The sequence below is a fragment of the Salmo salar genome, chromosome 07 (genome assembly GCF_965601325.2).
Source record: "Salmo salar chromosome 07, fSalSal1, whole genome shotgun sequence".
Taxonomy (NCBI): Eukaryota; Metazoa; Chordata; class Actinopteri; order Salmoniformes; family Salmonidae; genus Salmo; species Salmo salar.
This window is the reverse complement of record NC_138297.1, coordinates 43,750,001-43,777,041: the sequence shown is the minus strand read 5'-3', so window position 1 is coordinate 43,777,041 and position 27,041 is coordinate 43,750,001. Positions and strand designations below refer to the sequence as shown.

Genomic DNA, 27,041 nt, shown 5'->3' with positions numbered 1-27,041 from the left:
CTGTGCATTGATCTGTTAGGTTCTCATTTTTCAGAGTAAATAACTCACGGACACTAGAGAAGCTTTAACCAAGTTAAATTCTTCCCAAAGGGTCGACACAGCTGTAATTCAGACAAAAACATGTTCTCACCATCACAAGTATATATACTCCACTTTAGACACTCCTCCTTCTCTCCAATCCTTACATCTTATGGTTCAACAGGAAGAGGGTAATAGGATAATAAACCCTTATTACTCCCTTCAGGGGATCTGACCTGACCTCCTGACCTCAACCCCTCCTTCGCCTAATCCACAGATGTCCATCCGCTCCCCCTATAGCTGTCCTGTGATCTCCTCCCGTCCACCCAGCACATTCCAAAGCCATCTGTCCTTCTACAGAGACCCATTACCTTCTGACATAAAACCCAGTCTCTTCCACTCCTCATACACTATGCGTCTGATCTATCATGTCTTTAATATCTCAATGTTCAAAGTTTACTCCGAATCCAACACCTGAATGGCCTGTGTACCATCTCGTCCCCATGAACACACTACCTAGGCTTCTTTCCCCAACACCCTTCCCAAAACAGCCCAAGCTTAGAACCCTACAGCCTCGTCACAGCCTCTTAGACACCTGCTACAGCCTCACAGCAGGTCCCTTCATTAAAACTTCACCACAAAGTGCATGAGTGCTGCCCAAAGCTCCTCGTTACACTAACCACACCACTCCGAGCTGGCAGGCACAACCTGACATGACCAATAACTAACGCCAAGCCAGATGCCTGTTGGCACTTTGTAAATGGTCCTTGAAAAGCCATCTTCCATTTCTGCCCATTAAATGAAATGTCCCTAATTTTCTCCCATGGGCAGACAAGGTTTTATATGTAGAAAATTGCACCGTGCAAATCGGCGGCAGCTTCCATTTTGCAGTATCAAACATCATTACAATAATGGACCTGAGCTTTTAAAGCAAATACCTGATGGGTAAAATGTTCTCCAAGAGGATAGGCTTTTGGCCTCTAGACCTACGAGAACAGGCAGGTAATGTACATGTATGTATGGGCAGACAGGGAAACGCAAAACACACACGAAAGAGACACACACCCCCATGCTAGCACGCACGCGGGCACACACACACTCAGCTTCTCCAAAACAAACTTATCCATTCAAGTTCAAACAACAGCTTTCAAAAAGCCCTGGAGGATAAAATAATGGGAAACGGTACCAGCCGCCCTGTATTGGGCACAACCATGCATTTTAACTGGCAGCATTCAGGACTAAGTGAGCCTAGCCACAGTCACTGTGGTTTCCCGCCTCTAGCTGCAGTGATAGAGTGGCTTTGGAGAGTGTGGCTGCCAGCCTGAGCCTAGCCAATTGATTGCTGTGAAATTCAAAGAGGCACCTTATTTTTTTTACAGAAGATCCTCTACTCTCGAAGGTCTCGGGCTTATAAGCGTCTGTGGTGTTCCTGCTCCTTAAGCCTGCAGCCAGGGCCTACTTTAAGATCAATAGTTTTGAATATCACAAGAAGGTCAAGGTAAACACTTATTGTTTAACTCAGCAGTTGTTGTAACTTGATCAATTGAGCTTGACAACAGTTCATTTCTGTGTGTAAACCTGGCCTGAAGTTTCCAATGATAAGCACACCGTAGATTCAGCCCACAGAGCACAACGCAGCCAAAAGAAACATCCCTGGAGTGGTATTTTAAGAACTGCTCAGTCTTTGAAGATACTCTGTAGAGTGTATGGGTAACATTTTGAGAGGACTTGACCGTGGCCCTGTAGTGCTGTTTAATTCATCAACAAATATTAAAAGGTGGAAAGAGACAGTAGAACAGCCAGCAGTGGCATAGTCTCTCATTGTTCAGAGACAAAGCGTCGTGACAAACCTCAGACAGACTGCTGTATCGCCCTCTGAATTAGTACAATTAGTACAACACTTTCATTCCCCGAAATTAACTCTCTTTGGCACAGTCAATGAAACCAATTATGCTCATGTGAGACATGTGTTTTGAAATTAATATTTTGGGAAGGGGGAAAATAGACGTGCCTAGATGTGCTGAACATCTCACTTCAAATCAAAATCAGTTGGACTAACCCAGACAGCTTCCTGACGCTCAGTCCAGTTGGACAAAGCACTCAACAATCCCCAGAGGAAGCCTCTCCTCTCTCCCCTTTTTCTCTTCTCTTCTTTCTCTCTTCTCCTCCTTTTTTCTTCTTCTCCCAGGCAGGGATTAGGCAGCCTGCTTTTAGTTGTTTTAGTGATTGTCAGATACACATACCTACATAGGTTATTGCAATACAACATTCACACAACATACATTTGTCTCGAGATATCTGCACACAACAGATTATCTTTTAATGTAGTGCGTCCTGAAAGACAGCTGCGACCTAAGGCATACAAACAGACCTCAGAAACAGATGGTCTGTTATGATACACACATAGCCGTTGTATAGGCTTTCTGATCCTAGTGGAGACATGCTAGGCTATTGAACATCTTCATACCCAACACAGCAAAGGCTACATAACACCACCACGCTCGAAAACGCCAGCCACCGTTTTAATGAAATAACTTCCTTAGACACAGTCGATATGACAAACCTAATTTCTCAGGCTAGCAGCTGGAAGGGAGGCAGGCTGCACGAAGCAGGCAGCAGGCAGGCATCAGTATTCTCCTGGTGCGGTGCAGGCTGCAAACAGAAACAGGCGTTGTTGTGTTGCCCACCGGCTGCACTGGGCTCCGTTCGTTCCGCTGTTTAAACACGCTAACGGTATTCTCTAACGGACGCTCCCTCATTAACGGGAGAACACACCGGAGCGATGTGGCGAGTGGCAGGGAGCGGCAGGGAACGGAGGGGAATGCTGACTGGCAGGTGTGACATTTCTGACAGCTCGCCGTCCATCCCAGGTGTCCTTCCATTGCCGTCGACGATGTCTGAGCGGAGAAGGCTGGTCGGAACACAAAACAGTCATATGTTTATATAGTCTCATCGGAAGACCATGCAGGAATCAAATAACTGTAAATAACTAAAAGTGAAATATTGCCAACAAACTTTTCTTTCATGTCGAAACATGGGCATGAAAAGCATGTGACGTTTGGTGTTTTCAATATTGGTACCAAACGGTCACATCTGCAAACACACCTTCAGTATGTGTTTATATCAAATTTCCCACAGAGAATTGCACCCTATTTATTCAAATTGAAAAAGTAGACCAGTGTGTGTGTGTGTGTGTGTGTGTGTGTGTGTGTGTGTGTGTGTGTGTGTGTGTGTGTGTGTGTGTGTGTGTGTGTGTGTGTGTGTGTGTGTGTGTGTGTGTGGTTTGCCAACCGGTAGGTTTGAGATGAAACCCGTTCTTCTCTTCTACTAGCCTCTGGGGAGCCTCTGTTCTCAGGTCCTAAAACAAGAGAGCTGCTATAGTACATTGGGCTGCAGGAATACATAAACAATGAAATATTCTGACTCACAGTCCGGATAACATCTTATTGTGGAAGGAAAGATACAAACACAGAAATAACCTCCCTTGAGGCCCTAGTGTGTGACTAACCTGAAAAAAAAGAATACAACATTCCATCAAACTCAGATTACAAGCATATCTCCTTAGGTTTTGGATGGGAGCAACACTTGCAGACAGTCAGATAATCAAACTATTGAACAAATTTGAAAATCTGTTTGAAGAAAGTGGCTTGAAAATGGAAGTGTTCATACATTATGTATAGGTACATTGGGAGGCCCAAACAGCTCTATCCACTGCTGCTGTTGATGTCTGTGCTGTATAGAAGAGGGTGTTTTAGGACAACAGAATCTCCACGACAGCAGAGAGAGAGAGAGAGAGAGAGAGAGAGAGAGAGAGAGAGAGAGAGAGAGAGAGGCTGAGAAGATGAAAGGTCCAGTGTTGCCAACGACTGGTCAGGGTATCATGGCAACCACATCCATACTCTGATCTGGAATTCAGAATCATCCACGCTATTCATCTCCATACACACACACATACACAAACGCACACACAAACACACACATCCACACGCACATCCACACACACACACACACACACACACACACACACACAACACACACACACACACACACACACACACACACACACACACACACACACACACACACACACAGAGAGAGAGAGACAAGAGTGGAGGACAACTGCCTGCTTCACCTCAATAAACACACACACACGCTCGAGTGCACACACAAACACGTACACACACCCTCCCACCTGTCGGATGTCACAACCACGTGGGTGTGTGAGAGGATCGATAGAGAGAGCAGTCTCCTGGTGTTGTGCGTGTAGTCTTTTGTCCCTGACAGTGACAGTGGTCTGTGTAACTGGTAATTGAATTAGCCTGCAGGTAGATAACTAGGATTACTGTCACTACTACCCTCTGAAAAGATATCCCTGACCCGGAGTCCTGTCTGCTGCTGAGTGGCAGGCTTAGACCCCCAGGACCACTGCCAGGTTATAATATGTTCCTTTCAACTACCACTTCTTATCTGTCAGTATGATAATGGTCAGACTTGAATGGGAAAGGCAAGACTGTATTTTTGCTATGCATTGGGCTGTAGAATAACATTAATCAACTGCAGACAGCGGTCCTCTATTTCATCTATTGTAAAATAACTGCTGTTTGGCCCGCAAGCCGCTTCCCATTATATGTGTTGTAAATACAAATCATTGTGCTGTCCGTGGCCTATTATTTTCAGTTTTTTTCTCATTTCATTGTAGAGGGAGGTTGGACTCACACAAAGCAGCCGACAGGGACATCAGTTAAACAAAGCCCTGACTTTCATTATTTTTAATCTGACATACAATGCTCGTCTGTTGTTGTATACAGGAAAGGTGTTGTGTTCCTCTTTCAGCTTTATCGATCGTTCCTCTCCAGTGAGAATGAATGTATTGATGCAGCTCACTGCTTCTCAGATCTCATGTATTTTTATTCTTCAACATTTAGTGAGATGGAGCAGGCTTGTTCAGAAACATAAAGGATTCTGCCCTCAGTGTCTGCAAGTAGACACCCATTACCACACACACACACAGAGGTGACCAGACACACACGCCCGCGTGCACACACACACACACTGCCTTCTCGTCATCCGGATAGCTTCTCCACTAGTAGCTACTTCAGTATGGAAGACAACAACCCTCGGTGGAGCGGTAGAGGTTTGTAATGCTGTAAGACCAGGAAAAATCGATGAAAGAAATGCGTTATGCTCAAAACGGAAAGAATTTGTTTTGCTGTGTGTCAGGAAAAGTGATTTCCTGTATTGATGGTTTAATTAATACAGAGAGTAAAGAAATCGTAAAAGGAAGGTCCGCCATCTTGGGTGTAGGGAAACGTGTAGAGATTCAGATTGGCAGAAACAAGATACAGCATACAGTAGAGGGATAGGTGGTAGGATAGGTACTGGACTGGGAATGTTACATTACACTTGTTGTCACTGTGTCTTTGTCCTCATAATTGAAAATCAATAAATGTGACTTGTTTCAGGAAGACATACAGTACAGTCAAAAGTTTGAACACACCTACTCATTCAAGGGTTTTTCTTTATTTTTACTATTTTCTACATTGTAGAATAATAGTGAAGACATCAAACTATGAAATAACACATGGAATCATGTAGTAAGCAAAAAAATGTTAAACAAATCTAAATATATTTTATATTTGATATTCTTAAAAGTAACAAACCTTTGCCTTGATGACAGCTTTGCACACTCTTGGCATTCTCTCAACCAGCTACATGAGGTAGTCACCTGGAATGCATTTCAATTAACAGGTGTGCCTTGTTAAAAGTTAAATTGTGGAATTTCTTTCCTTCTTAATGCGTTTGAGCCAATCAGTCGTATTGTGACAAGGTAGGGGTGGTATACAGAAGATAGCCCTATTTGGTAAAAGACCAAGTCCATATTATGTCAAGAACAGCTCAAATAAGCGAAGAGAAACGACAGTCCATCATTACTTGAAGACATGGTCAGTCAATCAGGAAAATGTCCAAAACTTTGAAAGTTTCTTCAAGTGAAGTCGCAAAAACCATCAAGCGCTATGATGAAACTAGCTCTCAAGAGGACTGCCACAGGAAAGGAAGACCCAGAGTTACCTCTACTGCAGAGAAGAAACACGAGCAATGGACATTAGACCGGTGGAAATCTGTCCTTTGGCCTGATGAGTCCAAATTGGAGATTTTTGGTTACAACTGCTGTGTCGTTATGAGACGCAGAGTTGGTGAACGAATTATCTCGCATGTGTGGTTCCCACCTTGACGCATGGAGGAGAAGGTGTGATGGTGTGGGGGTGCTTTGCTGGTGACACTGTCAGTGATTTAATTAGAATTCAAGGCACTCTTAACCACAGCATTCTGCAGCGATACGCCATCACCATCTGGTTTGCGCTTCGTGGGACTATCATTTGTTTTTGAACAGGACAATGACCCAATACACCTCCAGGCTGTGTAAGGGCTATTTGTTTACCTTTTTGTTGGTGACACTTTGATATCTTGATAATATGCAGCTGTTATCAAGATATCAAAGGGCAAATCCACAGATGAAACAATAACAAAATGGTTGCCCCACCTCTGTTTTGGTAAAACGTTGAGGGATGGGCCTGGAGAAATGTAACCACTCTCAGATTAATAGATATAGATGTGGATCCAATGACTGACCATCTATGATATCAAAATTCATGTTTTAATCATGTTATGAGGCTATACAGTGTTTAACTGATTTTTTATGTAATATCTACATAAGCCTTCTTTACACAAGTTGAGTATCTGGGGCATCAGCATTTGTGCGTTCAATTACAGGCTCAAAATGGCCAGAAACAAAGACCTTTCTTCTGAAACTCGTCAGTCTATTCTTGTTCTGATAAATGAAGGCTACTCCCTGCGAGAAATTGCCAAGAAACTGAAGATCTCGTACAACGCTGTGTACTACTCCCTTCACAGAACACTGGCCCTGACCAGAATAGGAAGAGGAGTGGGAGGCCCCAGGGCAAGAGGACAAGCACATTAGAGTGTCTAGTTTGAGAAACAGACGCCTCACAAGTCCTCAACTGGCAGCTTCATTAAATACTACCTGCAAAACACCAGTCTCAACATCAACAGTGAAGAGGCGACTCAGGGATGCTGGCCTTCTAGGCAGAGTTGCAAATAAAAAGCCAATACTCAGACTGCCCAATAAAAATAAAAGATTAAGATGGGCAAAATAACACATACACTGGACAGACGAACTCTGCCTAGAAGGCCAGCATCCCGGAGTCGCCTCTTCACTGTTGACGTTGAGACTGGTGTTTTGCGGGTACTATTTAATGAAGCTTTGCTAGTTATAGCCTGGTTAGCTTCCTGCAGATTCATGCAGGGTAGTAACGTCACAAGTTGGGATTATGGTTCATTGTTTAGCTAGCTAGCTAGCTAGCTACATGTCTTAACAAAAGAGTAACCATTTCAATAGAACGTTCATGATGTCACTGCGACAACTGTTGATAGATGTAGCTAGTAAATTCGCTCTGGCTATCTACTCTGATTTCAGAGCACTCTCATGTGAGTGTGCCAGCGCGGAATAACTGACGAATTTATGAACTTTCAACACCTGTTGAATATGACCAATGTCAGTAAGAACTGCCAAAAAAGCATAATTAAATTGTTGCCAGCAGCACAGTTGCAGTCAACAAGGCTCTAGATAACATAAAAACAGCCTAACCAGCTCTGATAGGACAAGTAAAATGGTCAGAGTGAGCTCATTTGTGTCTGGAATTAGCTAGCAAGCTAGCCAACATTAGCCAGTTAGCTTGGGTGCTTGACTGCTGTTGTTAGGACAGAATGCTCAGATCAACCCTACTCCTTGGCCAGAGTGTCCAGTGTGCCCTTTGAATGTTCCGAGAGCGAAACGCTCTGAATTTATGAATGGACAATCTGACAACGCTCTGAGTTTATGAACGTCCAGAACACACCCGTAGTATAAACCAGCATTTAGTCTTGAAAACGGTGGTTGTTTAGTACATGGCCTCACATGCAAATTTTTAAAGAGATGGGTTGGGCTAAAGCTTAAGAGGGTGTGAACAATGCTGAATGAATGTAGACAAAGAGGAGCTCTCCAGTACATGTACCAAAACATTCAAAGGCCATTTTCTCAGAAGTGAGGTTACAAGTTTATCAACTTTCATAGCAGAATTACTTTCCCATTGTTCCTCAACTGTAGTGTATGATATACCATTTTCTAGCTCTGAGTCTTTACTTTCATCCAATGTAAAAAACACCATTTCAAATTTTGCTACAGAAGACCGAATCTAGCAAATCGGTCACTAATAGAGTAATAAACAAAAACATATACAATTAGTGTCTGCGTTGTATCTTAAAAGCATAAGCACAAATCTATACATTTGCAAAACATTCCTTTATTATAAATAAATCATTTGTATAAAAACTGGCATGCTTCAACCAGGGGATTTACAGATTCACAACCCAGGGCTACCCATTCAGTTAGCCATTCGATACAAGAAACAAACTTTCTGAGTATGCAAGGTCGCACGACAGCTGGGACAAGAATGAAAAAATCTTCACAACCACAAAAATACTTACAAGTAGAATAACAATAAACATCATGGTTGATTCTCGTAGTTTCTTCAATTTTCTCTTTTAAATATTTTTTAATTTTAAACTCTTTTAATGTCTTTTTATCTCCCATGTACATCTCACCTATGTATAACTTTTACACAGTTTTGTTTTGTTACGTTTTTCTTCTTTTTTCTTCCTTTTTTTCTCTGGACCATAGAGCCTGCAGTGGATTTTTTTTTTAAACCGCTGTCTTCACGGTTAGTTCAAAGTTTATGGCAGGACCGTAGTGCTGTGATTTGCAGGAAGAGAGCGAACGGGGCCCACTGATTGGTGGTTGGTCTTTGTGGTCCCGCGTCTCTGGTGGTATTAGGTTTGATGCTGTCAGAACAATATAAAATGTCTCATGCTTGGTTACCGGTGGCGGTGGGAGCTCCATCGGTCTGTCCGTGTTTTTGTCCGTCAGTCTGTCATCTGTCTGAGTGACAGATCCTTTTCTCAGCCCTCCCTCCACTTTGGTGCTGTTCAGATGTTCAGATGGCATGATTACTGTAGCTGACATATGTTGTCTTAGTTGATGAAGCTGCCGGGGGGGAGGGGAAAGAGGGGAAGAGAGGAGAGGAAATATATCAAGGGATATATATTTCCTATTGACCGTAATATTAGTGCATACCTGCGTCTGGGGTCTGAGGCTGTGTTTATCAAGTCCATTATACGTCCCCTGTAGCTGTTGGTTGTAAATGTCAGTTGTTTTTAAGCGACCACGGACCGCTGGCACTGAGCTATCATCAAGACGGTGCCCTGTACCCGCCTTGTTTATATAAGCATTTTAAATGAGACAATATGTCAAACTGTAGGAATCAAAACCGTTCCAACAGTTTCTTCTTCACACAACATCAACCCTAGGCAGTTATCATTTGAAAATAATGTCTCAGGCTGGGGTTTGTGAAACTTAACTCTGTATGAGTCCAGTCAGTTGTGCCAATGAGGGAATAGATGTGTGAGTGACCTGTGCTGTTTGTTGTGTTGTTGTTCGTGTGTGTGTGTGTGTGTGTGTGTGTGTGTGTGTGTGTGTGTGTGTGTGTGTGTGTGTGTGTGTGTGTGTGTGTGTGTGTGTGTGTGTGTGTGTGTGTGTGTGTGTGTTAGTGTGTGTGTCTTAGTGTGTGTGTGTGTGTGTGTGTCTTAGTGTGTGTGTGTGTGTGTGTGTGTGTGTGTGTGTGTGTGTGTGTGTGTGTGTGTGTGTGTGTGTGTGTGTGTGTGTGTGTGTGTGTGTGTGTGCGTGTGTGTGTGCGTGTGTGTGTGTGTGTGCGTGCGTGCGAGTGCGTGTGTGTGTGTGTGATTGTGTGTGTGCGTGTGTGTGTCTTAGTGTGTGTGTGTGTGTGTGTGTGTGTGTGTGTGTGTGTGTGTGTGTGTGTGTGTGTGGTGTGTGTGTGTGTGTGTGTGCGTGTGTGCGTGTGTGCGTGTGTGTGTGTGTTATTCTAGCCGACCAAACCGCTGACTGTGAGACTTCTTCGCGTTCAGGTCTGTAATGAAGAAATAGTTAAATCTGCTAAAACATTCCAGAACCTTCTAAACCTCTCAGAACACCCAGATCAACTCTGTGATAAAATAAATGCTTTAAACACCCACTCTGCTCCACGGGAGAAAGAATAACATTTCCAGGTCGTAGTGTTGAAGAGGCACAACTAGCTCCTCACACAACAAAGCTTTGAAGTTTACGTAAGCTGTTACACATAGTTAAGCTGAATGGGAAGCTCATTTGTATGTGCTGTAAACAATAGTGCTCAAAACAAAGGTTGCAGCACTCAAGCTGCTCTATCAAGAACATTGTTTACAATTCAGATTACATTTTTATCTATTAAAAGTACTGATATTTGAATGAGAGATATGAAAAAGGCCCAACTTACATGTAACTACTGTTATACTGTAGTTGTAGAGATTATCAAACGGTTGGTTATATCAGTGTAGTTGTATAGATTATTTCTGTTGTGTGTTGGTGTAGATCTATAGATTAGGTTTTTTTCTATGAGTTTAGGTGTATAGATTGTTAGTTATATTAGTGTAGGCCAGGGATCAGCAACTAGATTCAGCCGCGGGCTGATTGTTTTTTGAGTGGATGGTCGGGGGCCAGAATATAATTACAAATACTTTGGAGACAGCAAATTGACCGCAAGAAGCCCAAACAGATATAATATTTGACTAAAATATCATAATTTCAAACCTTAGTAACATTTGCATACAATCACGTGTCTCTCCACTATGCGTGGGAATACTTGATTTCCAAAATGTGTAATTCATTGAAGCTGATTTCCTGGTGTTTTGACAGTCTTTTATGTCCAACAACGAAAATTCAACAAACACTTTATTTTATTTATTTTTTCAACTTGGGGGGGCCAAATAAAACCATTCAGCCCGCGGGCCAGCAGTTGGGGAACCCTGGTGTAGATGTACTATATATATATATGTATACTGTTAGTATAGGTGTATACAATATACCATTAGATATATAAGTGTATTAAGTATAGGTTAGTAAAGGTGTGTTCTTACTCACTGTTGGTCTCCATGCTCTCACACAGCTCCGTCTTGACCTCTCCGTTGGGCCGGTCACCTCCCTTCTGCAGCTTGCCTGACATGGTGGCGGCGGTGACGATGGCCTTGAAGCTGCGTTTACGCTTGGGGATGTTCTGCTCTGGGTGGAAGATAATGACGTAGACCTTGGGCATGTACAGCATCCCCAGAGAGACAGAGGCGCTGAGGCTGAGCGAGATAGTCAGGGTGGTGGTCTGGATGTACATCTGGAGAGGGGAGGGAGGGAGGGAGGGAGGGAGGGAGGGAGGGAGGGAGGGAGTAAAGGCATCAACATACTGTAACCATTCTACAAGTGAAATAGCCATTCTGCTAGTTTTGCCCTTTTTCAAAAACTACACACTGGCAGAAACTAAACACTAACAACTGTACACCGACCAATCTACACTGACATAAGCCATACGCTGATATAAACCATACGCTGATATAAACCATACGCTGATATAAACCATACGCTGATATTAACCATACGCTGATATAAACCATACGCTGATATAAGCCATACGCTGATATTAACCATACGCTGATATAAGCCATAAACTGATATAAGCCATACGCTGATATAAGCCATAAGCTGATATAAACCATAAACTGATATAAGCCATACATTCATATAAACCATAAGCTGACATAAGCCATAAATTGATATAAACCATAAACTGATATAAGCCATACGCTGATATATGCCATACGCTGATATAAGCCATGAGCTGATATAAACCATAAACTGACATAAGCCATACGCTGATATATGCCATACGCTGATATAAGCCATGAGCTGATATAAACCATAAACTGACATAAGCCATACGCTGATACAAACCATACCCTGATATAAACCATACCCTGATATAAACCATACGCTGATACAAACCATACGCTGATATAAACCATACGCTGATATAAACCATACGCTGATATAAACCATACGCTGATACAAACCATACGCTGATATAAACCATACGCTGATACAAACCATATGCTGATATAAACCATACGCTGATACAAACCATACGCTGATATAAACCATACGCTGATATAAACTATACGCTGATACAAACCATACCCTGATACAAACCATACGCTGATACAAACCATACGCTGACATAAACCATACGCTGATACAAACCATACGCTGATATAAACCATATGCTGAGACAAACAATACACTGATAACCCTACACTGGCTACTATACTTTGTCAGAAATAATACTTAACAAAACCCCTATGGTATCGTAGAGGCTTCATCAGAACTAAACACAAACATGTTCACGCACGCACACACACACACACACACACAAACACATACACACAGACCCCTCCACCATCAGAGGGATTCCTCTCAAAGCGCAACCACTCATCTGTGTCCATCCCTGACTATAGCATGGCGTAGGAATCACAGCTAGCAGATGGCCAGTCACGCTTCTTCAATCACAACAGCACAACGCAGCCCCGGCTAGCCAGCATAGCGTTCCGCTGAGGAGGAAAACAAACCAGTGCTCCACTGCCCCCCCCCCCCCCCCCACCCCTCGCCAAGAGAGAACAGGCGTGAACAGATTACACATGTCGACAGTAATACCAATTTACAGTATATCCTCTCTAATGAGAGCATCCGGAAAGAAGATGAGAGAAGGCTTAGACGTTGAAGTGTGTGTGTGTGTGTGTGTGTGTGTGTGTGTGTGTGTGTGTGTGCGCGCGTGTGTGTGTGTGTGTGTGTGTGTGTGTGTGTGCGCGCGTCTGCGTGTGTAGGGTGGTGGAAATTATCCAAACATTATGTTGAATATAATAACAAACTCCATTCATCAATGTGACTCCATTATCATGTGAATGCTATAGGTCCATAATCGTATCCAGAGGGCATAGCCAAGGTTGCAAACCTTGCATCACCACTCGGAATACTATAAGATGTACAAGTCTAGGTTTACCTTCATGCAATTATTAAGAGGCTGAGGGACAAGGAGCTAATGTCTTGCAATCAATGTCCTAGAATTTAATGATTGAGTTAACCTTGACTCAGAGATGTAGGGTTAGAGACCAAGCATTGATGCTTTGTATATTATTAATAACATTTACCATTAGACATTTCACCAAATAATAATTCAAGGAATATTACCCAGAAATTTGAGTACTACAGTTCGTATCCATTTTAAAGAATCCATAATTATTACAGTTACACAATATCAATACAATTAACAAATGATGACACCAGAAATCTTCACATTCAAAATTATACAAAATATCTTAAGTCTTAACAGCATAGAAAAGTCACCACTATGACATACAAATGTACATCAGGAGATTGGTTAACCAATGACAACATGATCTAAGTTCAAACCCATATTTTATTCTTCCAAGAATGCCAACTCCCAGTATCTCCTATCATCTAATTAACATCAGTTTGCATTGCCCAAAACATTCAAACAAAAGGCATAGAACTTCACACTCCTTCTCTAATGTAATAACCACACCTCAACACCGTCACTCCTTTGTCACTCCTCTCTGAACTATCCGCCGTCAAGCAAACAGAGTACCTCAGATTCTCTGTAACAATAAATCCATAGCACTTACAGTACCATGAAACATATCAAAATGCATAGCTCTTTAGGAACTCTTTAAACAATCCAAACATGACAATTTATTTCACAAAGTAACATTCATTTAGTCGATTCAAGTTTCATCAGTCTTCACCACTCATGGCTTCAGTGACCCTAGGACTTCTGTGGTGTCAAGTGTGCTCCCTCTACGGCCTCTAGGTCACCAGGCTGCCCGTTATGGCGCACACCTTTTACCATCGTTACACGCACCTGCGCGTCATCATACTCACCTGGACTCCATCACTTCCCTGATTACCTTCTCTATATATGTCACTCCCTTTGGTTCCTTCCCCAGTCGTTATTGTTTCTGTTTCATGTCTGTGCGTTGCTCATGTTTTGTATTATGTAGCGTTTATTTATTAAAGCACTCACTCCTTGAACTTCCTTCCTGACTCTCAGCGCACACTGTTATAGAATAACGCCTCACCTAAGGGAAGCATCAGGGAGTGTTTTTTGTTGTTCTTTTTGTGTCAGATGGAATGACGTTGGGTCCGGGAGCTGCTACAGGCTTTCATGCCTCTGCCAGATCGCCACGCTCCCCTGCCTCCGCCAGCTCGTCAGGCTCCCCTGCCTCAGCCGGATCGCCAGGCTCCCCTGCCTCCGCCGGATCGCCAGGCTCCCCTGCCTCCGCCGGATCGCCAGGCTCCCCTGCCTCCGCCGGATCGCCAGGCTCCCCTGCCTCCGCCGGATCGCCAGGCTCCCCTGCCTCCGCCGGATCGCCAGGCTCCCCTGCCTCAGCCGGATCGCCAGGCTCCCCTGCCTCAGCCGGATCGCCAGGCTCCCCTGCCTCAGCCGGCTTGTTGGGCTTTCATGCCTTTGTCGGATCGCCAGGCTCCCCTGCATCCACCAGATCGCCAGGCTCCCCAGCCTCAGCCGGTCTGTCAGGTTCCCGCGTCCCAGCCGGTGACAGGTTCCCGCGCATCAGCAGGGGTGACCGGTCCGCTCCTGATCCCGGGATCATCCCTTGGGTTGGTGTCCTGCGGCTAGAGCCGAACGTGCCGGGGAGGGGGTACCGTCAGGTATGCTTTCTCCGGCGCTCTAGGTCGCCATGCTCCTGCGTCTCAGCCGGATTGACAGGTTTCCCGCACCTCTGCAGAGGTGTCCGGTCCGCTCCTGACCCCCGGGATCATCAATTTCGTAGGCGTCCTGCGGCTAGAGCTGCGCATCGGGGAGGGGGGTACTGTCACGTGTGCTCCCTCTCCGACCTCTAGGTCACCAGGCTGCTCGTTATTGCACACACATGTTACCATCGTTACGCGCACCTGCGCGTCATCAGACTCCCCTGGACTCCATCACTTCCCTGATTACCTCCCTATATATGTCACTCCCTTTGGATCCTTCCTCAGGCGTTATTGTTTATGTTTCATGTCTGTGCGTTGTTCATGTTTTTTGTTTTGTATTATGTTGCGTTTTATTTATTAAAACACTCACTCCCTGAACTTGCTTCCCGATTCTCAGCGCACATCGTTATATGTGGGAATGTCTCTTCATCGAGATTGCCACAGATAAGGTGTGTTTGACCCCGATTATAGCCCACAGATGGTCAGTCATTCAAACAATGCCATAAATCATGACTGAGTCATCACGCTGGGCCAGCAAGTCGCTAGAGGCCTCTTCATCACTGGCCTTCATCATCGTTCACATTTGTTCACTCTCTCTATTTTCCACTAGGTGTGTGTGTACATATGCATGTGTGTGTGTACAGTGTGCTCTGACAATGTACTAACGGTGTGGACTGGTACACATTTCTAGGCAGGCCTTGAGGCCTGCGTGCCATGACTTATGTTATGGCAACAGTATGAACTGCGTGTCAGTGTGGGTCAGTTAGCGTTATAGGTGTGAGTTAGCTAGAGGGCTAATGTGATACTCCATTAGCCGTTACAGGATAGGTACTGTTTGGCGTAGCACAGAGAATTATCGACCAACCTTAACTTGGCGATACTATCTTCGTTCGTGCCAATTGATCAAGACAGGTGTGTGTCATCATGACATGCGGCACTTTAGGGTGGACCCATCCGCCTCAATGAGAGAACATTTCAAATGGACAAGATGGCAGCATTCACATTGTTTAATTACTTCATGGTGCAAAACATTTTAATAACAAAGCATTTTCAAAATTCAAACAAACCACCTCCAACTGGACACAGACATTTTAAAAGATACATGTTTGGCCGAATCGAGAACGTAGATAGTATCACCAAGTTAAGGTTGGTCAAAGATTCTCTATGCTACGCCAAACAGTACCTATCCTGTAATGCTTAATGGAGTATCACATTAACCCGTTACGATCTGCTAGCTACAGGTAACTGCCAAAATAATGGAATCACTTGATAAATGAGGGATACAAAGTATATTGAAAGCCGGTTCTTCCACACAGGTGTGGTTCCTGAGTTAATTTAGTAATTAACGTCCCATCATGCTTAGGGTCATGTATAAAAATGCTGGGCAGGCCATTATTTTGGCTAATATGGCTATGCCCCCATAGAATGACAATGCACCCATCCTACAGGGCATGAGTGAGTGGTTACTGAATGGTTTGATGAGCACGAAAACAATGTGAACCATATGCCATGGCCGTCTCGGTCACCAGATCTCAACCCAGTTGGGAAACCTGGAGCGGAGCCTGTGGAAGAATGGTGTGAGTGTAGAATCTACGTGTGAGCAGCTCCTCAATGCCAGCTAGGTGTGACTCAAATAGCAGGTCACCCTGTTAGCTAAGCTCTCTGTCCCTGTGACATCACTCTCCTCTCACATCAGCTCTGGAGAGTGCATATCGTACCAACACAACAACAGCTGCCTAGAGGGAGAATAGGGCTAGAGAACACATATGTCTGCAGTAGGTGCTACTCATACAGCCAGACTAAGGTAGGGAAGAATCCTACCAAAATAACTACCATTTAATTCTAAATGTCACTGTGTCCCACTGACATTGACGTATAACTAAGGGGAATTTTGATTTCATTGCAAGTTAGGATTCACTCCTTCTTAGAGCAATACTTTTGGTGCACTATATGTGGAGAATAGGGTGCCATTTGGGATTTGCCCCATTTCCCTCTTCAGTGACTCATCAAAATGCTCATCCAACGACATCGACACTCAACTCCTAATATTTGATCTGAGTTATCTTCACAACGGTCTGTGTTATCTACTTTAATACGATACAGAGTAGCTAAAGTTGTAAGCGGAAGGAGCCCTGGGTGAACGTGGGCCACGGAGAGCAGAGCACTGACAGGACGGTTTGTACATACAGAGAGAGATCTCCTCCAATGAGAGTTTTTGTCAGAGAAAAAGAGAAAGAGAGAAGGGAAAGGGACGGGAGGAGAGAGAGGGGAGAACGAGAGAGAAAGGAAATGGGGGAGAGATGGGGATAATGAAAAAGACAGAGGTAGAAAGATGGGGAGAAAGAGATAAAAAACAGAGCGAGAAAGGAAAAAGAGCACAAGAGAGAGAGGCATATAAAAGCAACACGTCTGGAGATAGCAGTCTCCATTACACTCTGCTGAGAGCATTGGGATCCACCCAGCCACACACGCACGTGCACACACACACACACACACACACACACACACACACACACACACACACACACACACACACACACACACACACACACACACACACTCTCCCGCTCTCTCTCTCTCCCTCCATCTTTTTCTGTCTCTTTTATTCTCTCCCTCCCTCTCATTCTCTCCTCTCTATATCTTCTCAATCCCTCAATCTCTCCCTCGCTGTGCAGGTATGATAGGAGGAAATGGTAAATATGTGCTTTAGTGGGGCTGACCCGTTGTGATCTGTGTGTATATTTGCGGCCTCTACCAAAGTCACAGAGAATAGGGCGATTAGCTCCACTCTGCTAGCCACCACTGCTCTCCTTCCTATGGTATAAAGCTGTCTTTAGAGGAGTCAATACTCTAGGCTTTATGTCATTACCTCCATCCATAACCATCACTTAAACCACAGGGTTGGGGAATCCGTTACATGTAAGAGATTACAACAACAAAAAAGGTAACTGTAATCCATTACATTATGAGCAAAAATATTGTAATCAGATTACAGATACTTTTGAAAAACTAGATGATTACTTTTAAATTCAGAAAGGATGTTTGTGGAAAAAAATCTTTGACACTTCTCTGTTTGTCTCAATGACATTCAAATCAGCATTGAAAAAAGGCGCACGTTTAAGTTTGTTCCACCTGAGCGAGTCTGACCAGAAGTCAGAGACCATTACGATGACACACAAAATGTGTTTGATGGATCCCGGGAAAAGAGTAGGACTAGGCTTTTGTAGGCTACAGTCCAAACTATGTCTTCCAGTGGTGCGGCTGCTGTCGGCATCCAAAGATTATCCAACTTGAATAAACGCTTGGAGGTAAGGATAACAGCAGTGGCGTAGTCTATGTCGATACGGATATCACTTATTATTTGATATCTTACATAGCGCATTGATGTGAATCACACTGCTGCTCTTAAATATATCCATTGATTCTTGAAGAATATAACTTTTATAAATGCCTCATGAGCTTAGTTCAACTGTCACACTCCATGAGAACCCAGAATTTAAGCTTGTTTTACTCCAATGTTTGTAAACATTGTCAATGTAAACAACCACTGTAAAACCTCATAACATGGTTAAAACAATCATTTTGATGGATGGTCAGTCCTTGCATCCATAGCTCTGTCTATTAATCTGAGTGTGGTTCCATTTCTCCAGGCCCATCCCTCAGCTTTTTACCAAAACAGAGGCGGGGCGACCATTTGTGGATTTGTGGATTTGCCTTTAAACAGCTGCATATTATCAAGATATCAAAGTGTCACCAACAAAAAGGTAAAAAATAGGCCTATGGTAACTGCAGCATAAGGCATTCATTTTTCACATTCATTTCTCACATAAATAGCACTTTTCAATAGTGCTCAAAGCATGCCATTCCATAGGCGCAGCATTTATTTTTCAACTCCAAACAATGAGCCCAATCAGTCCTCCATGAAAACAAAATCATTAAACAACAGAGTAGGGCTGGCTAATAAGTCCTTAGTTTTGGGGTTATGCTCAGGTAAAACAATTTGGCTAATCCATACTTCCATATTTCCAAGTCCTATTCTTGAAGATCAAGGGGTATAACATTTATTGTAATGACTGGAATTCTGATAGACTTTGGTTTTTAATGTAAAGATATAATTTAATTGTGTTATTATATGTAGATGGGTGTCACGTCCTGACCAGCAGAGGGTGTAGTTGTGTAGTATTTTGGTCAGGACGTGGCAGAAGATGTCTCTGTATGTTTGTTCTGGGTTGTATGTTTCTATGTTGGTCTGTGTGACTCCCGAACAGGGACAGTTGGTTATCGTTGTTCCTGATTGGGAGTCATATATTAGGTGTGTGTTTTTCACTTGGGTTGGTGGGTTGTTGTGCTAGCACGGCTATTATTTTTGTATGTATAGCCTGTTAGCCTGTCGTGAGTCGTTATTGTTTATTGTTTTTCCGTGTTTGCTTCATTCTTTACATTAAAAAGATGAGTATCCACATCCCGCTTGCATTTTGGTCTCATTACGACGACAGCCGTTACAGAATCTCCCACCACAAAAGGACCAAGCAGCGGAGAAGGGAGCGATGGGAATATGATATGGATTGTTGGGAAAAGGAGACATGGGCAGAGTTGAGGATAGGCATTTCCAGGGCTGTGGAGGATTTAAGGGAGCCCAAGAGGCAGCCCCAAGATGTTTTGGGGGGCGGCACACGGGTTGTTTGGCTGGGCGAGGAGTGAACCCCAGGCCAAATCCCCGTACCTTTTTGGGGCAACCAGTGACTGGTCAGGTCCTGTGCTTCGGGGTAATGGGTACTGTGGCGAGGCCAAGTATTTTTAGGCTGGTACGCGCAGTACCAGCGCCCTGCATTTGCCAGGGGGAAGTGGGCATCCAGCCAGTAAGAGCGATGCCAGTTCTGCGCTCGAGACCGCCAGTAAGCCTCTACGGTCCAGTGCGTCAGCCCAGTCCGACTCGTCCTGTTCCCGCTCCCCGCACTAGCCCTGAGGTGCGTGTTCCCAGGCTGATTCCTCCAGTACCAGCACCACGCATCAGGCTTCCAGTGCGTCAACCCAGTCCGACTCGGCCTGTTCCTGCTCCCCGCACTAGCCCTGAGGTGCGTGTCCCCAGACTGGCACATCCAGTACCAGTACCACGCATTAGGCTTTCAGTGCGTCAGCCCAGCCTCGAGAGTTCGGCAACAGTGTGCAGTCCAGAGTATCCGGCAACAGTGTGCAGTCCAGAGTATCCGGCAACAGTGTGCTGTCCAGAGTATCCGGCAACAGTGTGCAGTCCAGAGTATCCGGCAACAGTGTGCAGTCCAGAGTATCCGGCAACAGTGTGCAGTCCAGAGTATCCGGCAACAGTGTGCAGTCCAGAGTATCCGGCACCAGTGTGCAGTCCAGAGTATCCGGCACCAGTGTGCAGTCCAGAGTATCCGGCGACAGTGTCTAGTCCGGAACCGAGGGAGACTGCCTGCGACCCGGAACCGAGGGAGACTGCCTGCAACCCGGAACCGAGGGAGTCTGCCTGCGACCCGGAACCGAGGGAGTCTGCCTGCGATCCGGAACCAAGAGACTCTGAGGACAGTAGGCCAGAGCCAGAACCTCCTCCAGTTTAGGTAGGTTGGGGAGGGGGGGTGTAGCACAGGTGCCGTCATTGACAGCAGCCACCCTCCCTCCCCCCCCTTTAGTTTAGGGGGATTTTTGTTGTTGTTTTTTGTGTGTAAGGTGCATCCGGGGTTTGCACCTTTAGGGGGGGTAATGTCACGTCCTGACCAGTTTAGGGATTATTTGCTATTGTAGTTTGGTCAGGACGTGGCAGAGGGTATTTTGTTTATGTGTTTTGGGGTGATGGTTTATGTAGTAGGGTGTTAAATTTATTATTTCCGGTTTTTGGTTTATGTTCTATGTTTTGTATTTCTATGTTCTTTCTGGTTTGTGCTATTTCTATGTGTAGGTTTATGGGGGGTTGGACTCTCAATTGGAGGCAGGTGCTTTCTCGTTGCCTCTGAGAGTCCTATATATGGGTAATTGTTTGGTGTAGTGTTGTGGGAGATTGTTTCTTGTTTTGCCTGTGTGAGCATGACAAGACTGTTTTGTTGTTCGTGCGTTCTTTGTTTAGTTATTTTGGTGTTCTCTTTATTTAAAATAAATAACAAGATGAGCATCCACATTCCTGCTGCGTTTTGGTCCTCTATTCCCGACGACAGCTGTTACAATGGGTTAGAATAAGCTTACTATAAAGTAAAAATCAACATCCATATATGGCCAGCTATGTAAACTTGAACATTGATTTATTTTGCAATAGATTTCGTTCAATTAGTAACACACATTTTTGTTTTCTTCTATTGCCTCTTAAGGGGAAAGTAATCTAAAAGTGAATGTAATCAGATTACGTTACTGAGTTTGGGTAATCCAAAGTTACATTACTGATTACAATTTTGGACAGGTAACTAGTAACTGTAATCAATTACATTTAGAAAGTAACCTACCCAACTCTGGTTATTACTCTGCTGCTGGGACGGACTGGGGTCATCCCAGGATACTGCCAATCTCTCTCACACACACAGACACGGACACACTGAGCAAATTCTCCAGTGTTAATTCAACACAGAGAGTGTTTACTTAATTAACACTGGCATGTTGTCTATACCATGCCACACATTTCAGAGTTCAATTAACTCACTGCTTAGTGTAAAGCCTTATTTGCTTATTTCCCAGAGTGCCTTGCCTTTCGAGTGAATTGTAGAGTTACTACCCATTACTTCATTTGTTAGTGAAAGAGACATGGTTGTTGTATTCAACCATTTTCAGTTTTATTAGACAATAAAACACATATTTGATAAGTACTTATTTTGAGGGCTTATATTTACCCTAATACAGTGGCCTGAAATGCATGGTTTACAGGACACATCAGGCCTGAAAGTCACATTATGCTGGTTTACAAAGTGATCTGCAATTCCTATTGCAATCCAACCAGAGAGGGGATATCAAACATTTAGAATTTTTATTCACCAGAAACCTGCATTAAAAATGACCACCGGGTTGGGAAGGCTAAGCTATGACACTACCTAAACCGTCTCAACTGGAACAACCATTTCAGTAACAGGTGCAATAAGTCCAAGTAACAGATTGGATTAGTTTAGAAAAATTTATGTTATTTATATTTGAGTAACATGATGTTAATTAATTAATCAAAGTACAGTACCAGTCAAAAGTTTGGACACACCTACTCTTTCAAAGTTCTTGAAATTTTTTCTATTGACTTACCTCCACGTCTTAAATTAATTATGGACTGTCGTTTCTCTTCGCTTATTTGAGCTGTCTTTGCCATAATATGGACTTGGTCTTTTACCAAATAGGGTTCTGTATACCTACCTTGTCACAACACATCTGATTGGCTCAAACACATTAAGAAGGAAGGAAATTCCACAAATTAACTTCTACGAAGGCACACCTGTTAGTTGAAATGCATTCCAGGTGACTACCTCATGAAGCTGATTGAGGGAATGCAAAGAGTGTGCAAAGCTGTCAAGGCAAAGGGTGGCTACTTTGAAGAATCTAAAATCTAAAATATCATTTGATTTGTTGAAAACTTTTTTGGTTACTACATGATTCCATATGTGTTATTTCATAGTTTTGATGTTTTCACTATTGATCTACAACGTAGAAAATAGTAAAAATAAAGAAAAACCCTTGAATTAATAGGTGTGTCCAAACTTTTGACTGGTACTGTACATGCAAAAAGACATTGAAACAAACAATTCTAAAAGTCAACCTGCAATAGAGTAAGCGTGGTTTAAGTTTAAAACTAGTTATTAACACCGACACTGGGGTTCTTTTACACCAATGAGTGTTCATTTAACACTTAGAGACTAGAAGTGTTACACTGAAAAATCAACACTAGGTAACACTGGCCAATTTTCTGTGCACTACTATTGAGAGTTTTTCAACATGTGATGTCATTGAAACTCTTCACGTGTTACACTACAGAAGCCGAACCCTCTACACATGGCAAGTGTGTGGCATCTATTAGTGCAACCTCTGTATACACACAGATGTCAATTACATCATACGACCATACGATCATATCAACATCAACAATGAAGTGTATGTTTATACAGACACTAGGGTATAGACGTTGTCTCACTTGTCTATAGTGTGTACCCTTGGACAGCGTGTTAAGCTTCTCCATCACATGGCCATTACCACAAGGGGAGTAGGAGAAAGGGACTGTGCATTTCAAGTGCACTCAGTTAGCTATTGAACAACAGATTACCTTGCAGAAGGGCACTCCTCCTCAACACGTATTGTCCCCCATTAAGATGCCTACTACTCCAGCCAGCCTCTTCAAGCTGTCAACAAAGGTCTGTGACACATACACACACACGCACCCAGTCACACACACACAGATGCACGTGCACAAAACACACACACACACACACACACACACACACACATGCAGCAGACCCTTCATTGCACTCAGCTTCATGCAGCCTGTAGTGGTATTTCAGTGTAATGCATTAGTAGTAGTACTCTCCCTGGGGTTGTAATGCTACACACTCGATCAGCAAACCTGGTTGCTCTCAGGCCTGATTGATACAGCAGTACATTCACCATTACATGTGCTCTCGCGCTGCTACCCACAATCTGACATGTAATATTACGTATGTTATCACATGTACTGTTACATAGGTTCGGACAATTCAATAGCCTTTACGTTCACGTGAACTACTAGATAAGGTACATAAGCTGTCACGTGTACTACTACAGTACATAATGTACACTCTCACGTGTACTCATCATGACCAAAGCAATGGAGGGGGACAAGAAATCTAAAAGCTCCAGACCATAGAATTACCAACATGGACGGCTGTAGTTGGCTACAACAAGCTCGAAGCACAGAGAAAGAGGAGAGGTTGCATTAAGGACATGTATTTTCTCCGTGACTGAACTGAGTACAAAATATATCCACTCTGACCCCACAGCGCTGTGGGGATGATATGATGAAGTCTTACAGAGGGAGAGTGGGGCAGAGAGAGATAGAGAGAGAGAGAGAGAGAGAGGTATGTCAAATCAATCAAATCAAATTTGATTTGTCACATGCGTCGAATACAACACCTGCAGAACATGAAATGCTTACCTACGAGTCCTTTCTCAACAATGCAGAGTTAAAAAGTATGACAAATTTGCTAAATAAAAAAAGGAAATAGTAATAAAATAAATAACAATAACAAGGCTATATACAAGGAGTACCGGATCCGAGTCAATGTGCAGGTGTAGCCTAGTGGTTAGAGCGTTGGACTAGTAACCAAAAGGTTGCTGGATCGAATCCCCGAGCTGACAAGGTAAAAATCTGTCGTTCTGCCCCTGAACAAGGCAGTTAACCCACTCTTACTAGGCCGTCATTGAAAATAAGAATTTGTTCTTAACTGACTTACCTAGTTAAATAAAGGAGAGAAAAAGGGTACAAGGTAATAACATGGCTATATACAAGAAGTACAGCCTCTGAGTCAATGTATGAGGTAGTTGAGGTAATTGAACTAATATGCACATGTAGGTAGGGGTAAAAATGACTAGACCATCTATTTATCTGCTTACTGTAAATAATAAACAGAGTAGCAGCAGCGAGTGTGACTATGTGTGTGAGCATATGTAGGTTGTGTGTGTTGTAATGTCAGTATAGTATGTGGTCAAAGTCTGGGTAGAGTCCAGTGATTTCGGAGCAAGACTTGGCACTCCGGTACTGTTTGCCGTGTGTTAGCAGAGAGAACAGTCTATGACTTGGGTGGCTGGAGTCTTTGACAAATTCTAGGGCCTTCTTCTGACACCGCCTGGTATAGAGATCCTGGATGGCAGGAGGCCAGTGATGTACTGGGCCGTACGCATTACCCTCTGTAGCGCCTTACGGTCGCATGCCAAGCAGTTGCCATACCAGGCGGTGATGCAACAGGTCAAGATACTCTCAATTGTACAGCTGTAGAACCTCTTGAGGATCTGACGGCCCATTCCAAATGTGTGTGTGTGTGTGCGCGTGTATCTGCATTTGTGTTTGTGCGTTAGCTCTCTTGACGGCCGGACGCGCACACTAAATATTAACCTGAGAGAGAGAGTGCCTGTCCAGTCTCACCACTCCCAGTATATGCTGGGTTTTAGAAAAGAAGCATTTCTAATGCTCAATATTGCATTACTACATCACAGTTCAGGCACTGCGGTTTGGGGCGAAGAATATCAGGGAAGACAGGCGCACTAAAGCGTGGTTCGTTGCCGGAACTAAGCATTCCGCTGAATTACGAATCCCATTCCGTCGCGCTCCAATTACAAAACTCGTCCTTGACTTTAACGCTTAGCCGTGACAAGTGACCAACCAGATGACACGTGCTGTGCTCTCCCACCGCCCACCTCCCTCTTTCTCTTTGCGCCTCTCTCTCACTGACCCCCCCCCCCCCCCCCCCCCCGACTCCTTGGGATGTCTTGAAAGGGTTTTTAATGAGTGAGCTGGCTGTAGTGAGCGCCTGAGGATCCTAAACTTATTCAGACTGCCATTTGGAGTCACCACCTTCTCCTCCTCTCTCTCTATCTCTCACCAATCAATCAAATCAAATGTATTTATGAAGCCCTTCTTACATCAGCTGATGTCACAAAGTGCTGTACAGAAACCCAGCCCAAACCCCCAAACAGCAAGCAATGCAGGTGTAGAAGCTGTGTAGAAGCACCAGGGGACAAATCATCTCTCAGTCAGTCTTAAAGTCCAATTACAAGATGTGGGAAGTACAGGGACAGTGGATGGGTAACAGCAGGTAGTTAATTCAAGGCCTCCATCTTCACCTCAACTAGAACTTTCAGTACATGTGACAATTCCAATTGGACTACCCCTGTATGACACCTTTGCTCCAAAACAATTGAATACATATGATGCCACCGTGGAGTCAAAGGCAACATTCCACATCGTGTGGACAATAACGTGTTCTATTCAAATCTATGATCATAATGAGAATCATAATGAGGATCTGGATTCCCACCTAACGTTTAACAAGAACACAGCTTACTGGCGAACCAACAATAATTATCCTTATAATAACAGTAATTGTAACATAATCAATTGTCCATTAATTATAGTAATCAACGCATCTCCCTCAAGCCCAATATCTTCAAATCCATTTCCTGCCGTTACAGCTAATGTTATTCCTCTGATCGAGATAGCATTGATCTTGCCTAATGGACTCACTGGGTCTGCTCTCCCTCCTGAAAAGGAAAGCCATCAACATTCAGTACAGGGTGAAAACGAGTCCAATCCCCAAGTTAAAACTCACACAACAACAAGTCACGGTAAACAAGCTAAGAGTTTCTCTCAAATCCATCTTAGCATCTTAATTCCCCATCATTTCATACTGCCTTCCAAATCAACATGATCTAATTATGAGTGGCTATATTTTGGTCAGTTGGCCTATTAACTACAGTGGCTTGCGAAAGTATTCACCCCCCTTGGCATTTTTCCTATTTTGTTGCCTTGAAATTACTGGAATTAAAATGGATTTTGGGGGGGGGGGGTTGTATACTTTCATTTACACAACATGCCTACCACTTTGAAAAATATGTTTTATTGTGAAACAGACAAAAAAATCCCCCCCCCCCAAAGTCAATACTTTGTAGAGCCACCTTTTGCAGCAATTACAGCTGCAAGTCTCTTGGGGTATGTCTCCATAAGCTTGGCACATCTAGCCACTGGGATTTTTGCAAAACTGCTCCAGCTCCTTCAAGTTGGATGGGTTACGTTGGTGTACAGCAATCTTTAAGTCATACCACAGATTCTCAATTGGATTGAGGTCTGGGCTTTAACTAGGCCATTCCAAGACATTTAAATGTTTCCCCTTAAACCACTCAAGTGTTGCTTTAGTAGTATGCTTAGGGTCATTGTCCTGCTGGAAGGTGAACCTTCATCCCAGTCTCAAATCTCTGAAAGACTGAAACAGGTTTCCCACAAGCATTTCCCTGTATTTAGCGACATCCATCATTCCTTCAATTCTGACCAGTTTCAAAGTCCCTGCCGATGAAAAACACCCCCATAGCATGATGCTGTCACCACCATGTTTCACTGTGGGATGGGGTGATGAGATGTGTTGGGTTTACGCCAGACATAGCGTTTTCCTTGATGGCCAAAAATCAAAATTTTCGTCTCATCTGACCAGAGTACCTCCTTCCATATATTTGGGGAGTCTCCCACATGTCATTTTGGCGAACACCATACGTGTTTGCTTATTTTTTTCTTTAAGCAATTGCTTTTTTCTGGACACTCTTCCCTAAA

General features: G+C 43.7%; 1 protein-coding gene across 2 annotated transcripts in view; it reads right to left on the bottom strand.

Annotated features, from left to right (window-relative positions):
* Nucleotides 1-8,358: 8,358 nt before the first annotated feature.
* Nucleotides 8,359-27,041, bottom strand: part of LOC106609203 (metabotropic glutamate receptor 8) — a 248,869-nt gene continuing 230,186 nt past the window's right edge. The window contains exons 10-11 of one of the 2 annotated variants that reach the window (XM_045721976.2): nt 11,083-11,330; nt 8,359-9,118 (exon numbers count right to left, since the gene is read on the bottom strand). In XM_045721976.2, the coding sequence (XP_045577932.2) occupies nt 9,106-9,118; nt 11,083-11,330 (261 nt within the window). In that variant the 3' untranslated portion in view covers nt 8,359-9,105. The remainder of the gene's footprint in view (nt 9,119-11,082; nt 11,331-27,041) is intronic. The other variant, XM_045721975.2, reaches the window with a different exon arrangement.